We start from the raw sequence: 18,612 nt of genomic DNA, 5'->3' as shown, positions 1-18,612 counted from the left end.
TTTATAAAGATAATTGAATTTATGACCAGAATTTTTTGAAAATATTTGAAATTTGAGAGAAGAATTTTCTTAATTATAAAGATAATTGAATTTTTGGCAAGAACCTTATTAAAATTTTTTTAAATAATTGAATTTCAGAGAAGAATTTTATTATTTATAACGATAATAAAAATTTGACTAAAATTCTTTAAAAATTTTTGAAATTAATCTAATTTTGGAGAAGAATTTTATTATTTATAAAGATAATTGAATTTTTGACCAGAATTTTAAAAAAAAATTTGAACATAATTGAATTTCTGAGAAGATTTTTATTATTTTTGAAAATAATCGAATTTCTGCAATCGTTTGTAACTTCTCCAAAATTCAATTTTTTTTAAAGTGTTTTCAACTAAAATTCTTCAATAAATCAATTATTTTTAATAGTTTTACAATATTTCTTCAAGAATTAAATTGTTGTAAAATTATTTTTAACATTTTTAAAGCTTTCTGACACAAAAATTTTGAATTTTCTTATGAATTCTAAAAATTAAATTTTTCCCAGTATTTTTAATAAAATTTCCTGATATTTTTCCTAATTTCCCATGATCCCCAAATTTTGAACGTTCAAATGATGGAAATAATTTTTACTAAAGATATTTTTATAAATTACTAATTACAAAAAAGTTTTAAAACTGAAATTGTACTTTTAGAAAGTCAGTAATTAATTTTTTGGATAGTGACGCAAAATAATTGTTATAAAAATTTAATTTGTAGAAGAAATAAATAAATTTCAAATTTGATTCATTTGAACGTTCAGAACTTTAGGATCTTAATTTCCCTGACTTTTCCCTGAATTTCTGTAAATTCTTTCGATACATTAATACAACCATCCATTTGCCATCTTTGTATATAAATATAATTCTTCAGTTTAATAATTCAGTATCAGTTTACAAATAATCAATTAATTTAAAATTCATCAATTGGTTCCGAAATATTCCGAAAACAATTGCCATGGATACCTACTAATTAACACAGTTAGTGTTTTCTAGTGATTAAACTCGTTGAGATGAACTAATCCCTAGTAAACAAATCCTCTTATTTAAATGAGGCAAATACACAACTACCAAATAGTCAAATTCCAGTAAATCAGATAGCTTGTATAGATATAAGTGTTCGTGTTTGTGTGTGTAAGTGTATGGGGGTGAAATCAATTGCTCGAGTGTTTCAACTCGGGAAGGAATTGAATTCCTTCTTTCATGGGCAATTTCTCGAGGAAATAGATATCTGGCGTTAAATTAAAAAATGTTAGATATGTGTGTGTGGAGGAGGATGCGTGTGGAAGATCCACAAATCCCACAACAAGTTGAAACCATGTAACGTCCGGAATAGATATATATCGAGGCATATACTCACCAAGGCGGTAATCGGTGCAAGCACGATCCAGCTGAGCCGCCAATAGCTGTACAGTAAACATCCGAAGTTCATTTGCATTTCCGTGATGTTATGTAGAAATTTGTTGCATCCGTAGAACCACCACGACGATGCAAGTACAACCTCCTCTCTCTCACTCACTCTCTCTCTGCAAAACCGATCAATAGCATGGCCCAGGAAGCTGTGTTCCAGTCCATCAGAGTGAACAGGTAAATTCCCCCATCGAAAACCATAGGTATTGCCAGTAACCAAGCACGTTGCGTTGCGCGCATATTCCCAAAATCACATAAGTCTCGTATTTTCATCGCATCCATATAGGAGAATCCGGAACGGACAGGAACGTCTAGCACAACAACAACAACAACAACTGCGGTGCTAATTGTTTGTATTCCTGCAAACTAAAATGATAAACAATCCTTTGAGATATGCTTAATGTACCGCGTGCATATAAATCATGTCAATGAATCTCGGCACAAAAGAACATATCCTGCATATCAAAGTCACGTCAATAACATTCGCTTAATCGGCAAAGAGAGAGAATTTTCGCCATAAATTTCCAATCGATATTCGTTGACTGATTAATCGAAAACCGGATGATATCCATAGAGAAAAATGTGTTTTGCTATAGAAAAAAAAATCGAGGCATTCTCGTTTGCATTTCATTTTTAAATTTACATTTTTAAAATAGTCTTTTTTTTGCCAAATTCAAATTGAGGAAATTCTCATTACTTTTTTTTTCCTTCTTTTATTTTTTCATTCCCAATATTCGATTTATCAAGTCAAAATAATGTGACATTTCACGGCAATGAAAGGGGGACTTGTTTCCTAAAATAAATTATTGCAGGATAAACAAAATTTAATTTTGTCAGATTAATTCAAATGATTTTACGTCCGTTTTTTTTTAAAATATTTTGTTAGATTTAAAAAAACGGACGTAAAATTATTTGAACAAAATTTATTTTGGTTTTTCTCTGACTGAAAAATTCAAATTTTTGAAGATTTTAATTTGAAACCTTTTCAAAATTCAATTATTTCTAAAAATTCATGCTATAATTCTTTTTTCAATTCAATTATCTACATTTTTAACTGAAATTAATACTTAAATTAACTTTAGTTAGAAAAATTTACGGGAATTCAATTATTTAAAATTTTAAATACAAAAGTAAGTAATTAATTGAGTAATTGAATGTTTTTTAAAATTAAATTCTTAGAAACATCATTATCCACAAATTTTAAAATAATTGAATTTTTTCGACGAATTTTGACAAAATTTTCATTCTATAGAACAGTTAGTTAAAAGTATAAAAAATTGAAATTTTTAAAGATTTCAATTTGAAACCTTTTGAAAATTCAATTATTTCTAAAAATTCATACTATAATGCTTTAAATATTCAATTATTAACTAAAATTAAAACTGAAATTAATATTTAAATCAACTTTAATTAGAAAAATTTACGAGAATTCAATTATTTAAATACAAACCTAAATAATTTATTGAATAATTGAATGCTTCATAAAATTGAATTCTCATAAAGAATTTAATTAACAAATTTTTGAATAATTGAATTCTTTCGACGAATTTTAATAAAATGCGATGAGTTTTATTATTTATACAAATAACTGATGTCATGATAAGAATTTTTATATTTTTTTAAAAATAATTGAATTCTTGCGAAGAATTTAAACAAAATTTTTAAAAATATAATTGCATTTTTTTATGAATTTATTAAAAATATTGTATTAATAATAATTTAAATTCTGCGATTAGTTTTATTGTTTATGAAAGTAATTGAATTCTTTTCAACAGTTTTATTAAAATTTTCAAAAATAATTCAATTTCTAAGAATTTTATTAAAATTTTTAAAAATAATTGGATTTCTAAGAATTTTATTAAAATTTTTAAATTAATTGAATTTCTACGAATTTTATTGAAAACTTAAAAAATAATTGAATTTCTAAGAATTTTATTAAAACTTTTAAAAATAATTTAATTTCTAAGAATTTTATTAAAATTTTTAAGTTAATTGAATTTCTACGAATTTTATTGAAAATTTTAAAAACAATTGAATTTCTAAGAATTTTATTAAAATTTTTAAAAATAATTGAAATTTTCACGCAAGAATTTTATTAAACATTTTGAAAAAAATGAATTTTGGAGAAGAATTTGATTACATATTAAGATAATTGAATATAATTGAATTTCTTCAAAGATTTTTATTACTTTTAAAAATAATTGAATTTTAACTTCTCCAAAAGTCAATTATTTTTTAGTTTTTTTAACTAAAATTTTTTAATAAACCAATTCTTTTTAATAACATTAAGAGAATTTTTGTCTAAATCAATTATTTTTAATAATTAAATAATATATATTGAAAAATTCATCTAATTTCAAATAATTCCAATCAAACTTTTTCAAAAAAATTAATTCTATACAAATTTTAGTTAAAATTATGAAGTATTTAAATTTTCAAAGATTTTAAATTGAAACCTTTTTAAAATTCAATTATTTCTGAAAATCCATGCTATAATGCTTTAAATATTCAATTATTATCTAAAATTTTAACTGAAATTCATTTTTAAATCAATTTTAACTAGAAAATTCTACGAGAATTCAATTATTCAAATACAAAGAAAAATAATTAATTGAAGAACTAAATGTTTCTCAGAATTGAATTCTCATAAAGAATTTTATCAACAAATTTTTAAATAATTGAATTCTTTTGACAAATTTTAATAAAATTTTTAAAAATAATGACAATTTTCGAGGAATTCGATTAAAATTGTATTAAAAATAATTGAAATTCTATGATAAGTTTTATTATTTATGAAAATAATTGAATTCCTAACAAGAATTTTATTATTTATTGAATCTCTGTAAAAAGAAATTTTAAATAATTGAATTTTTGTAAAATTATTATTATTTACGTAAATAATTAAATGTTTGCGTAGAACTTTATCAAAATTTATTTTAAATAATTGAATTCTTTTGCAAAATTTAATTAAAATAGTATAGATATTGAAAATCATTGACTTCAGGAAAATTTTTGAAAATAATTGAAATTAAAATTGTAATTATATAACCTAACTGCAGGAGGCCATTTAAGGCGAAAGAAAAAAACATAACCTTAAATTTCTCACCTCGATATGTCCCTTTCACCACCATAAACTGTCACATATGCAATAAACATTAATAATTCTCTTTTCCCAGAACCGGTATATGAATTTTATACTTCTAAAAATAAGAAACCATATTTGTCCGCACATTCAGCATATAAGAGAAAATTTTTTTGAAAAATGTATCAAGTTAAAAAAAAGCATTATTTATATGGGACTATTGGGATTAAAAAGGAGTTGTCTCCTGACATTACTTGGCTGATTTTCTCTTCTTATTTTTCCAGTCAAAGCACACAAATACGCCTTTCCAACGCCACAACTCCCTTGGGTACAATAGTGACACTTAGAGAGTGGCATCTTTTTATCTTTCACTGCATACTAAAAAAATAATAAAATGCTAATAAAAACTTGTGTGTGCACACCCTTTGAGAAATTGACAAATTTTTATGTCTCCGCATATGCGCGACTTATTAAAATAATTAAATTTTCTCTCTCTTTCTCCCTGCTCTCGTGACTCGTTATACAGTAGATGAAAATGAAATGAAAACTTAAAAAGTCAAATTTCTATTAGCTGTTGGCTATAGGGGTCTGACCGTATACTTACTCGTACTACTGAAGAGGCCTTTCATCATCGTCCGTGACTCCGCTGCACAGTATCTGTAGATGTAGATGATGTAGATGGAACATTTCTCTGCAGCTCATTGTTTTCTGGAAAGAAGGAAAATTTCAATAAAATGATACGAGCAAAGATAAACTGTTTCTTAAATTGTAAAATATAACTAAGAAACAAAAAATTTTAGGTTATGTTTGTAAATTTTTGAATGACAATACTAAGAAGTAAGAAGCAAAAATTTTAGTTTATGTTTATAATGTTTTGAATACAAATACAAAAAACTAAGAACCCTAAGAACTAAAATCAGGGTGTCTACTATTTTCATTCAACAAAATTTCCGGTTATTTCCCGACTTTGTCTTAATTTTTCCCTGCTTTTTTTTCTCATCAAATTTAAATTTATTTGATTTCAAACATAAATAAATATAAAAATGACTTCAAAAAATTTTATTAGAGTTTTTATGAATAATTAAATTCTTTTGACAAGTTTCTTTAAATTTTTCAAAAATAATGTTTTTTTTAATAATTTTAATTAAAAATTTGAAAAATAATTGAATTAAACAAAGAATTTTTTCAATTTTTTAAAATAATCTTGTCTGTTTATAATTATAATTAAAAAATTTGATTAATTCAATTTTATTAAAATGTATTGATACTAATTGAATTTTCGCAAAGAATTTTACTATTTATAAGAGTATAATTTAATCCTTCCAGAAAATGTTATTATTTATGAAAATAATTAAATGGTTGTGTAGAATTTTATTAAAATTTTCGAAAATAATTGAATTGTGAAGAACAATTTATTTATTTATAAAGATAATTGAAATTTTGAGAATTTTTAAAAATAATTGAATTTCTGTAAAGAATTTTATTACTTTTGAAACTAATTAAATTGTTTTTTTAGAATTTTATGGTAATTTATGAAAATAATTGAATTCTTGTGAAGATTTTTTTTTTTAATAATATTCAAAATAATTAAGTAAATCTAAAGAATTTTTCTATTTATAGAAATAATTGAAATCTTGCGATGAATTTTAAAGAACATTTTTAAGAATAATTGCATTTTTCGAAGAATTAATTAAAAATTGTATTCAAAATAATTGAAATTCTGCGATGAGTTTCATTATTTATCAAAATAATTGAATTTTTGAGAAGAACTTTATTAAAATTTCTAAAAATAATTGAATTCTTTCGAAGAATTTTATTAAAATTGTATAAAATAATTAAATTCTTCTGACAAATTTTACTATTTGTAAAAATAATTGAATTCTCATAAAGAATTTCATAAGCAAATTCTTTAATTATTGAATTCTTTCTATAAATTTTAATAAAATTTTTAAGAATAATTACAGTTTTCGAGGAATTCGATTAAAATTATCGTATTAAAAATAATTCAAATTCAGTTGAATGAGTTCAGTTGAGTTTTAATTATTTATCAAAAATAATTCAATTCCTAAAAAGAATTCTATTAAAATTTTTAAAAATAATTAAATTTTTGAGAAGAATTTACTTTATTTGTAAAAATAATTGAATTCCTAAGAAGAATCTTATTATTTATAAAAATAATTGTATTCCTAAGAAGAATTTTATTATTCATGAAAATATTTGAATTTTTGCGAAGAATTTTACTAAAATTTCTAAAAATAATTGAATTCTCTTGAAGAATTTTATTAAAATTGTATAAAATAATTTAATTCTCCTGACAAATTTTACTATTTGTAAAGATAATTGAATTATCATAAAGAATTTCAACAACAAATTCTTGAATAATTGAATTCTTTTTATAAATTTTAATAACATTTTTACGAATAATTACATTTTTCGAGAAATTCGATTAAAATTATTGTATTAAAAATAATTGAAATTCTGCCATGAGTTTTACTATTTATGAAAATATTTGAATATATTGCGAAGAAATTTTTAAAAATAAAATTATAATTACGGTGACTAACGTCCCTTGATTATTTTTGAAAAACTTAAATAAAATTCTTTAAAGGAATTTAATTATTTTTAATGAAATGTAAAGAAATTTCAATTATTTCAAAAATTTTCAATTATTTGTTTATAAAACTTCAATTATCATGAAACAATAGAATTGAAAAATTTCCAAAATCTTATTTTTCAAAATTTTCAAAAAAACTGCGAAAATTCAATTTTATTAAAAAATTATAAGTGTGTATCTTTTTTTTAAATTCACAATTAAAAATTTTAATTATTAATCTTCGCACTAAGAGACATGAATACATTTGAATGTGACTCTTTATAAAATTCAATTATTTATCAATTATTAAATTAAAATACTTTGAAAATTCGATTTGTTAAAAAGTTTTTAATTAAATTCTTTAACAAATTTAATTATTTTCAGTTGAATTTCACTAAATTTCTATTAATTCGATAATTCTTTTTTAATTTATTTACATATACTGTATTTGAATTAGTGACTGATATTTTGCTATCGAATTATTTTTAACTATGTCAAATTTAGAGAAGAGTATAAATATCTGTATAAAAATTGAAATAAAAAGCGATTTTTTAAAATCAATAAAATTTCCCACAAAGATTTAATTTTGATTTTCTCTTTATTTTCAGAGAGCGGCATCATTTTCACTGCTTATGAAAATGAGTATATTGTACACGGGAATAATTTTGAAATCGCAGGTTTTTTCTGTGATGTAGAGTCAGAAGTTAGGAACTAACAATTTTCTTTCATAGTGTACTTACCCGGCTGCCAAGAATAGAATTGCCCATAGGTTAGGAAGTGGCATTCGCACCACTGCCTCAGGTTATGTGCCGCTTTGGACCACTTCACTGATGGGTATATTCATCTGTTGCGCCAGGAACATTATGGAAAATATCGCAAATCCAGCAAAAACACGTCAACGGATTTCCGGAGTGAAACAAAGATTGCATCGCTGTAATAATAATAAATTTCTTTAATTATTTTTAAAAAATTTTTGCAAGAATTTAATTCTTTCAAAAAATTTTATTAAAATAAATACTTTGAATATCATTGAATTGAGGAAAATTTGTGAAAATAATTGAATTTTTGCCAAGCCTTTTATTAAAATTTTTGAAAATAATTGAATTTTGGAAAAGAATTTTTTTAAAATATTGAAAATCATTGAATCAATAAAAACTTGTTTTATAAGAATGAATACAAAGTAATATTAAAGTAAAAGTGAAAAAAAAATATTATAAGCTCACATAAGGGAATTTCTGACACAAAGCAATATATATAATTTAGTAAATTTTCATTTCAATAATAGAAAGAAGAAAGAATCTTAAGGAATCGTCTCTGCCGTATAATTTTCTCACTTGAAGGATTTAGAGAGAGCTTTTCATTCTTTTCGGAGAGTTCAATTTCAGGCTTGGTTTACATAATATGACACGCAACAAAACCGCAAAAGCAGCCACAGTGTGATACCCGGGTATAAAGTCACTTTGTAAATAAAGCACTATTAGTTGAAGGCCACTTTGGTTTGATGCACAAGCTAAAACATCGCCATGGGTATTGTTTGAATTTGACTGTTTGTTCATCGTATACGTAGGTATGGGTATTGTTAGTGCGCCATATTGAGACAGATTGATTATTTTATACCTAACTAGTGCTTGTAAACACGGGACTAAACACTATATTTAATAATTACTGCTTTACAAACATCTTTACCTCCCATCTTATCAGAATGGTTCAATTATTCAAGATTTACGATTTCGATCTTTCGCTTCTGAACGCATTCGACTCGGAGTGATCGATTTCTTCATGTTTTATATAATATAATTAAATAATTTCAATTATTCGTCAATTCTTCAATTAAAACTTTATTAGAAAACGAAAACTTAAAATAATAAAAAAATTCAATTAAAGTTTTCCAAAAAAAATTAAATTCAAAATTCAATTATTTCTAAAAATTCACGCTACCTATATTGCTTGTAATATTCAATTAAAAAATTTTAAATTTCAACTGAAATTCATATTTAAATCAATTTTTAATAGAAAATTCCACGAGAATTCAATTATTTAAAATTTTAAATACAAATAAAATGCAAATAAATAATCACTGAATAATTTAATGTTTCTTAAAATTAATTTCTCATAAAGAATTTTATCAACAAATTTTTGAATAATTGAATTCTCTCCACGAATATTAATAATATTTTTAAGAATAATTGGATTCTTTGCAGGAATTCAATTAAAATTGTACTGAAAATAATTTAATTTTTTGGCAAAAAATTTTGCGATTTATAAAGATAATTCAAATATTAGCGAGATTTTCTCAAATTTTTAAAAATAATTGAATTTCTGCGAAGAATTTCATTACCTACTTTTGAAGATAACTCAATTCTTGTAATGAATTCTTTTGTTAATAATTTCAATTATTCGTTAATTCTTTAATTAAATATATTTTAGAAAATAAAAACTTTTAATAATTTCAAAAAAAATCCGCAATTAAACTTTCTGAAAAAATTAATTACACGGAATTGTTAGTTAAAAATATAAAAAATTCAGATTTTCAAAGATTTTAATTTGAAATCTTTTCAAAATTCTACTAGAATTCAATTATTCTATTTTTCTTCAAATTAAATTCTTATAAAGAATGTTATTAATAAATTTTTAAACAATTAAATTCTTTTGAAGAATTTTAATAAAATTTTTGAGAATTTATTATTTACGAAAATAATTGAATCCTTCTAAAAATTTTACTATTTATGACAATAATTTAATGATTGCGAAGAAATTTATGAAAAATTTCAAAATAATTGAATTCCTGTGAGAATAATTTAAATTTTGCTAAGAAATTTTTAAAAATTTTTGAAAATATTTGAATTTTGGAGAAGAATTTAATTATTTATGAAAAAATTGAAATTTTGACAAGAGATTTATTAATTTTTTAACTAATTAAGTTTCTGTGAAAATTTTATTACTTTTGAATATATTTGAAAGATTGCAAAGAAATTTATAAAAAAAAATTTGTAACAAATCGAATTCCTGTGAAATTTTTTATTATTTTATGAAAATAATTGAATCATTGCGAAGAGATTTATAAAAAATTTTGTAAATAATTGAATTCCTGTGAAATTTTTATTATTTGATGAAAATAATTAAAGGTTTGTGTAGAATTGTATTAAATTTTTTTTAAAAATAATTGAATTCTTTTGGACAATTTGATTAAAATTAGTAAATTTTGAAAATCATTGATTGTGAAAAATTTTTTGAAAATAATTGAAATTTTTCCGCAAGAATTTTATTAAAATTTTTGAAAATAATTGAATTTCTGCGAAGAATTTGATTACTTTTGAAAATAATTGAATTCTTGATAAGAATTTTAATAATATTTCTTTTTAAATAATTGAATTCTTTTGTGAATTTTTCTAAAAGTAGATATTAAAAATCATTGAATTCAGGAAAACTTTTTTTAGAATAATTGAAATTTTCTCAAGAATTTTGTTAAAATTTTTAGAAATAATTGAATTTTAGAGAAGAATTTCATTATTTCTAAAGATAATTGAAATTTTGACGAGAATTTTTAAAAATTTTTGAACATAATTGAATTTTTTAATCAGATTACGAATCTTTTAAAAAAAACGGACTTTTACGGACTTAAAGCAAATTTACTTGTTCGAGCCCTGGTCCTGGTCCACGTATATTGATATTTAATTATTCCCCATACAGAGGGAAATAAAAATTTTTTTTCCTCCGAGAATATGACATTTGATATACGCTATTTTTACACGGCTTACAGTTGGCAAGTCTCTTTTATTGCAATGGTCAGAGAGGGGTTTTCTTTTCTACTGCCGCGATATAAATGTTGCCGCAATACGTCGCTTGTCCCTCTATGTGTGAAATCGTCGCTTTACAACTAAACGTGCACACTTTAAAAGGGGTTTTGCTGCTTTATCTAGCAGTACATGCTGCAACGAGTCGGCGAACATTTCATTACAATTTCAGCAGGGTTCGTGAATCCATGTATAAGTTTCATACTTCACTAGTCAGAGCCATCGCGTGTCTGTACCTATTTACCAGCATTTGCTGTTAAATCGAAACGTTTGATCCAACAACAAATACGGAGTAAAGATGCACACGTGTTATATAGGGATATTTCATCCAACATATACATATATATATATATATATTCTATACACTGTTGTACATATAAATGCTATACTGTCACTTAAGCAATGACATGGACCAAATTTGCCAATCGGGAAAAAAAATCGAATGATCGATGCCCGAGCTTGTACATTTATTTGATCCGCGCACGATAGCTGCTTACCTGTGTGACATTTGTAAAGTTGATACAGCTGGACAATGTCACCAGAGAATACCATCCAATTCCAAAGGAGAAAAAAGTTTGGGATACTGCATCACCTCGTACATTCTTGACGACTATAAACTGATGGCGAATTTTCTTCTTTCGATGTCCTTCTTTTATAATGTGACACGTCCTGAAAATTTCAATTTCTATGCGTAAAATTATAGATTTATGCTTAAAACTATTTATTGATTTGTTTTTCAAAAAGAAAAAAACATTTTTGAAAGAAAGAAATTTAATTTACACAAAGAAAAATTTCAATTAGTAATAAATTGCACGAGTCTTAATAATAAGTGACTTATTAATTTTTAATTAATTCAGTACAATCAACTAAAATCCTTATTTACAAAGAAAATATTAAAGTAATATACAATAAATATACAACCACGAAAATTTAATTTTGGTTTTCCCTGATTTCAAGACAAAATTTTTACTTTTTCCCTAACCCTAAAGAATATTCTGCATTCACTCTAAAAATTATTAGATACTCAAAAAAATTTTCTTTTAGATTTATTTACGAATTTCTTTAATTGTAAAATTATTCGAAAACATCAATAACTTCTTTTTGAAATAAATATTTAATTATTATTTTTCCGTAGGAATTAAAATTCTTCAAAACATTCAAAATTTAAACCTTTTTGAAATTCAACAACTTATAAGAATATTATTAGAAAACAGAGTGAAAAAATCATTATTTTATATTATAAGAATTGTTACTGTAACTTCTTTAAAATTATTTTTATCATTTCCATTCAATTATTATTTTCTTGAATTTTTAACTAAAATTCCCCTATAAATCAATTATTTTTAATAATTTTTGAAAAATTTTTTTGAGAATTTTCAAATCAATTTGTTTACTATTCAACTTTACAGAAATTTCTATTATTCGGAAATTCTTCAATTAAATTTAAAAAAGAAAATAAAAAATTCAACTAATTTCAAAAAAAAATCTGCAATTAAACTTTCTCAAAAAAATTAATTCCACAGAATTGTTAGTTAAAAATGTGAAAAATTCAGATTTTCAAAGATTTTAAATTTGAAACCTTTTCCAAATTCTACTAGAATTCAATTATTGCACTTTCCTTAAATTTGAATTCTCATGAAGAATTTTATTAATAGATTTTTAAATAATTGAATTTTTTTGAGGAATTTTAATAAAATTTTTAAGATTAATTCCATTTTTTGAGGAATTCGATTAAAACTTTAAGAATAATTGAAATTCTACAATAAGGTTTATTATTTATGAAAATAATTGAATGATTGTGTAGAAATTTATAAAAAAAATTTGTAAATAATTGAATGTCTGTAAAATTTTTATTATTTTATGAAAATAATTGAATTATTGTAAAGAAATTTATAAAAGATTTGTAAATATATAAATTCCTGTGAAATTTTTATTATTTTATGAAAATAATTAAAGGTTTGTGTACAATTTTATTATTTTTTTTTTTAAATAATTGAATTCTTTTAGACAATTTTATTAAAATTAGTAAATTTTGAAAATCATTGATTGAGGGAAATTTTTGAAAATAATTGAAATTTTGCCAAGAATTTTATTTAAATTTTTGAAAATAATTGAATTCTCTCCACGAATTTTAATAGGATTTTTAAAAATAATTGAATTCTTTCGACGAACTATAATAGAATTCTTTGCAGGAATTCAATTAAAATTGTACTGAAATAATTGAATTTTTTGGCAAAAAACTTTGCAATTTATAAAGATAATTGAAATGTTAGCGAGATTTTTTTTTCAATTTTTGTAAATAATTGAATTTTTGCGAAGAATTTTATTACATACTTTTAAAGATAACTGAATTCTTGTGATAAATTCTTTTGTAATTTATGAAAATAATTGATTTTTGCAATGAATTTTAGCGAAATTCCTGAAAATAATTGAATTCCCAAGAAGAATTTGATTTGTTTTGAAAATAATTGAATTTTGCATTGAATTTTCTTAAAACTATCAATTTCTATTAGAAAATTCTACGAAAATTCAATTATTTAAATTCAAAAATTAATAATTTATTGAATAATTGATTATTTCTCAAAATTAAATTCTCATAAAGAATTTTATCAAATAATTTTTAAGTGATTGATTTCTCTTGACGTAGTATTTTAATAAAATTTTTAAGAATAATTACATTTTTCAAAGAATTCGATTAAAATTCCATTAAAAATAATTAAAATTTAGCTTTGAGTTACATTATTTATGAAAAGAATTTAATTATTGCAAAGAAATTTATAAAAAATTTGTAAATAGTTGAATTCCTGGGAAATTTTTCTTAATTTATGAAAATAATTCAATCTTTGCGAATAATTTTATCAAAATTGTATTGTAAATAATTGAATTCTTTTGACATATTTTAATACAATTTTTAAGAATAATTACGTTTTTAGAAAAATTTTCATTAAAATTGTAAACTCAAAGCTTTTAAAATTCAATTAATTTTGAAATATTCTAGTAAAATTATTCATTTAATAATTTCTAAAATTAGTAATTTTACGATATGTCTTCAAAAATGAAGTTATTTAAAAAGAAATCATTGTCAAAAATAGAAAAGAATTAAAGGTTTTATATTAGAATTCTTGGTAATTTCATAGTATTTATAAATCAAACAAAAAAGACAAGAAAATTCATAATTTTCTTATGAATTCTAAAAATTAAATTTTTTCCACTACTTTTAATAAAAATCCCTGACTATTCCCTGAATTTCCCTGACCTGTGCGGCAACCCTGATATACAAATAAAAATTATGAAAGAATTTACGATAATTATATAATATTTTTAGTAAATTTTTTCTACAGTAAATTTGTTTAAATTGCATTATTAAGTAACTCATTTTCCATCGAATTTCAAGCAACATTTACTTTAAGAACTATTCGAGCTTCTGATCCATGAGTACATGGATTTTCCACAGGATGATAGAGAAAAAAGGATAGGGTCGCCTTGGTGACAGTCGATAGAAAAAAATCTTTATCAGAATCTAGAAAAAGAAACCTTTCTGTCTCGAGCAAAAATAGCCTCCACATTGTTACTAGGAATATTTTCAATAATACTGAATATAAAACTATATACTTCACTAAGCAAAAATCAATAACTTTTTATACATAAAAATGTTCACACGAAAAGTTTTATTTATAGAAAAAAAAGAAAAGAATAGGAAATAGAAAAAATAGAAGAGAATCGGAAATAGAAAAAATAGAAAATAGAAAGAATAGAAAAAAATGAAAAAGTTGAAAAAAATTAATGTTTTCATTGAAAAATCTAATTGAAAACTATAATTACTTTAGAAAAGTTAATAAGTAGCGAACTTTTAAGTTTTACTGATAAGGTATTGAAAGTATTTTCTGTTCGACATGTAAAAGAAAATACTCACCTCTTGTTAATAGAGCAAAATATGGGAACAATGGAGCAAAATAGACGATTTTTCCGAAAGACTGAACTCCTTTCAACAGACAAGAAACGGATTATCCAAGCAAGTGGGAGGCATCATCTTATTCCACCCCAATTTTCCCACGTGGCTCCTCGAATACCTAAAACATAATCACACTTTGCCCCTTAGCAATTAGGTTGGAATAATAAAATAAAATTTGAATTTTTAAATTCTTTCAAATAAAAATAGAATAATCCATTTCAAATCGATATATTAACATAGGGGTTCATAATTCTAATCAGTCCAATGGTCTTATCGATGTTAATTCAGATCGTAATAGGTACTCATAGAGCCGAAACGGATTAACTCAATTATCTCTTTTATCCACAAAAAACTTCTTAAAAATCAGAGTGTTTACTATTTTAGTTCAACAAAATTCCCGGGTTTTCCCGGTTGTTTTTCTTATCAAATTTAAAATTATTCGATTTCAAACATAAATAAATCTACAAATGGCTTCAAAAATTTTTATTAGAGTTTTTATGAATAATTAAATTCTTATTCCCGGTTTTTCCAGGTGAAATTAAATTCCCGGTTAGTAGACACCCTGCTTTTTATATTTTTGTTTATGTTTTTTTTTTAAACAGTATTTATAAATTGAATACCTGAAATATTGTTCCGAAAATAACGGCATAAAGATGACGAAGAGCTGTCACATTCTCGCCTTTATAAAGCAATGCGGGTAACATAAATACAAAACTCGATCAAACACTTGCAATTGACATGCATGATTTGCTACAAAATATTGTCGAAGAATCATTTTTCTGTCATTCCACATCTTGTAAATCTGTAAATTTAACAAAATAGAAAAATATATGAATTTATCGACTTTAAAATATATAAATTTGAAATAATGAATTTTCATATTATGATTAAAATAAACATATATGCTAAAATCATTATTATAATTACTAATTTAGGAATGATACGGACACACAGAATAATGTATCCGTATTTTACCATTTTATAACAAAATAACAATAAACATAAATTTAAATGAAATCTAAAATTAATGCGATATATTTTTGATGCTCTCAGACAAGTTCTGCCATCAGGGAAAATTCAATGAGGTTTATTTCAAATTATTCCATTTAATCATTTAGCTAGACTGACCCATTTCCATTAATTACATTCTACCAGAGCGACTCGGTGAAAAATCATTGAAAATTCCACTTTCACAGAAATAGTATATATGACAGAAAAACTTCATAGGAATTTCATTTCTGAATATAAAAATAAAAAAATCCATCTCGAGAGGTATTCCTGCGAAATCGTTTTGCTTCTAATATAAAAAGAGGAAATATTAAATTTTACTATTATATTGTTCGATATGAAAGTAATAAATTCGCAAATACGATAAATATACTTATTTTGTAAATGTACCTTCTTTAATTTTAGACATAATAAAAGTATTACAATTTATAATTAATTCAGAATTATTTCATATAATTAATTCACAACAGAAAAATAATCTCTAAATTCATAAGTTTGGCAAAAATCGCAAAAATCGATAACTGATCGGTTTTCAACGTTTTCAATTTTTGACAAACTTATGAATTTAGAGGTTATGTTTCTTGGCTAAAAACGGCAAATTCTTTGTAAATGTCTTTCTGTCAGTGGTTTCTTTTAAGCGTGTTTATTTAAAACACTAGATTTGTCTTCTTGTAAAATGAAAAAGAAACTTGATGTCAAAAAACGAATTCGAGATACTTTTTACTCACTTTTATAACCACACTAAATGCGGAAATATTCACATTTCGAATTTTACTCCTTTTCAGTATAAAATAAAGATAAATTTATGAAACACGATTTTAAATAACAAACCTGAAAAATGGTGACTGTACAAACGAAAATAATTAGCAATAATCTAGTGTTCTCTCTAAATTTTTTCGACATCGACAGCAAGAAGCAACAGGAAGTGTTGTACTTGGCCGCCATCTTTTATTTAGCGAATATTCCCGAAAACACTCGATTAGAGAATGTAATTTATTCTATTTGCAATTACTTACATTTTGTCTAATTATAATTTAAGACTAATATAAAACTGAATTATAAATATGACACAAGCCCAAATAGCAGAATAGATTCTTGAACAGGAACTGACAGGACCGGAAATGTAATCGCAATCTGTAGAATGAGTCAGAGAAAGATAGAGATATATGTCTGTCCTTCACTTACTCATTAATTTCCGTTCAAGTTTCCGTTTTGTGTATTTTCGTTTCGAAAATTACAAACATTTTTTTTTTCATTTTACAAGTTACAAGATTTGGAACATTTGGAATACCTGAAATTTTTGATTACTAGAAGAGAGCGGCAAAAGCAAAGGATACATTTTTAAAACTTAATAAAATTTCCCTCCGTATTGAAGAATTCACTGCCTTCGGAATAATTAATAACTACAATCCTTTCATTTAATAAGTTGATTCATATTTTGTTTCTTTAAATAAATAAAAAGGATATGAGTCAATAGAAGAATATCAATTATAAATATATATTATAGGAATTATATATTTGGGGTCATTCACAAGTTCCAAACTACGTCACACTCATAGGAGAGGGGGGAGGGATCATACGGTCTAAATGTGAAGAAATGTACGAAAAGATATTACTTTGATAATGTAAAAAATATGACGTATTGTGAACATGTCAAAATATAAAAATACTAAATTGTCCTAAGTGTCATTGATCTAAAGATTAGATTTTTATTTATATATAATAAAAAATTACCTTTCTATTGTATTTAATTAATAAATTCTTTGTAGAGTCTTTAAATTTCCCGCAAAGGAAACCTAATGCGCCATCTATGAATTTTTTTCTCAACTTTTTAGACTTTATCAATATTTTGCTATAGTGCGACTTGCAAGTGTGACTGTGTCGTTATCTGTCAAACAGCAAGAAAATGACAGTTCACAATTTGTATATATTTTCACGAAATGGTCAATTGTTATTTTACACGGAATGGAATAGATTAAATAAATCAGGAATGACACAAGAGGAGGTATTTGGAATACCATAATTTCTTTTGAAAATAGTCCATTTTTCTAAAAATTTTAAATCATAACCTAAAAATAACCCAAAATATTGCTAACTTTATTTTGCAAATTAATAATTTAGAACTGTCTTTTTTTTACATAATTTAGGAAGCTAAACTAATGTACGGAATGCTTTTTTCAATAAAATCGTTTGTGAATAAAATATCGCCTTTAGATCCAAAAGAGGGATTTCTTTATTACAAAACAAGTAAATATACTCTTTACTGTTTTGAAACAGTTTCGGGATTGAAATTTGTTCTTAACACTGACAATGGAGCTCAAAATGTTCGAGAATTATTACAACAAATTTATAGTCAAGTAAGAATAATTTTAATATTTCAAAGAGATTTGTTGTTATTATTAACGATAAATGAATATTTAATAAAATTTTTGTTTTCCAGGTGTATGTAGAATTCGTAGTAAAAAATCCACTTTGTCAACTAAATCAACCAATTCAGAGTGAATTATTCAGAACAAAATTAGACGAATTGATTAAAAAATCTCCAATTTATTTAAACCGATCATTGTAACTTCCTTTATGAATAAATTATATTATTTTTTATATAACAAAGGATTTCATTTTTTACCAAACAGAGCTACTTATTCTTTTTTCAAACAATTTTTTCCTAAAAATTCTTTGTTTTCCAAACATTCTTTTTTTCCAAAAATTCTTTTTTCTTTAAAAAAAATTCTATTTTCTTC

General features: G+C 23.6%; 3 protein-coding genes across 3 annotated transcripts in view; 2 read left to right on the top strand and 1 right to left on the bottom strand.

Moving 5' to 3' along the window:
• LOC122508999 (acid sphingomyelinase-like phosphodiesterase 3b) overlaps nt 1–7,932 on the top strand; it is a 271,059-nt gene extending 263,127 nt beyond the window's left edge. The window contains exon 12 of the transcript XR_006302277.1: nt 7,726–7,932. The gene's annotated coding sequence lies outside the window, so the exon portion shown is untranslated. The remainder of the gene's footprint in view (nt 1–7,725) is intronic.
• Nucleotides 1,285–17,187, bottom strand: LOC122508938 (sodium- and chloride-dependent GABA transporter 1-like). Its single transcript, XM_043622618.1, is given in 10 exon segments — nt 1,285–1,557; nt 1,560–1,785; nt 7,858–8,026; nt 8,029–8,048; nt 11,148–11,164; nt 11,409–11,596; nt 14,825–14,907; nt 14,909–14,997; nt 15,484–15,665; nt 16,703–17,187. Coding segments are annotated over 9 exon segments (1,149 nt in total). The 5' UTR covers nt 15,568–15,665; nt 16,703–17,187.
• A 528-nt stretch (nt 17,188–17,715) lies between these two features.
• On the top strand, nt 17,716–18,477 carry LOC122508996 (trafficking protein particle complex subunit 1). Its single transcript, XM_043622708.1, has 3 exons — nt 17,716–17,876; nt 18,019–18,228; nt 18,312–18,477. Exons 1-3 carry the CDS (start codon nt 17,778–17,780, stop codon nt 18,438–18,440), a joined length of 438 nt encoding a protein of 145 aa, XP_043478643.1. The 5' UTR covers nt 17,716–17,777; the 3' UTR covers nt 18,441–18,477.
• Nucleotides 18,478–18,612: the final 135 nt, after the last annotated feature.

This window comes from Leptopilina heterotoma, unplaced genomic scaffold (genome assembly GCF_015476425.1).
Source record: "Leptopilina heterotoma isolate Lh14 unplaced genomic scaffold, ASM1547642v1 Lhet_59, whole genome shotgun sequence".
In the NCBI taxonomy this organism is placed as follows: Eukaryota; Metazoa; Arthropoda; class Insecta; order Hymenoptera; family Figitidae; genus Leptopilina; species Leptopilina heterotoma.
The sequence above is the reverse complement of the archived record's forward strand: the minus strand, read 5'-3'. Positions and strand labels throughout refer to the sequence as shown.

Bases quoted from the DNA above. Each gene is read 5' to 3' on its own strand.
- LOC122508996 (XM_043622708.1), top strand. From the start codon at position 17,778: ATGACAGTTCACAATTTGTATATATTTTCACGAAATGGTCAATTGTTA. The intron at 17,877-18,018 runs GTATTTGGAATA...TACATAATTTAG, and splicing joins CAGGAATGACACAAGAGGAG to GAAGCTAAACTAATGTACGG. The intron at 18,229-18,311 runs GTAAGAATAATT...TTTGTTTTCCAG, and splicing joins TACAACAAATTTATAGTCAA to GTGTATGTAGAATTCGTAGT.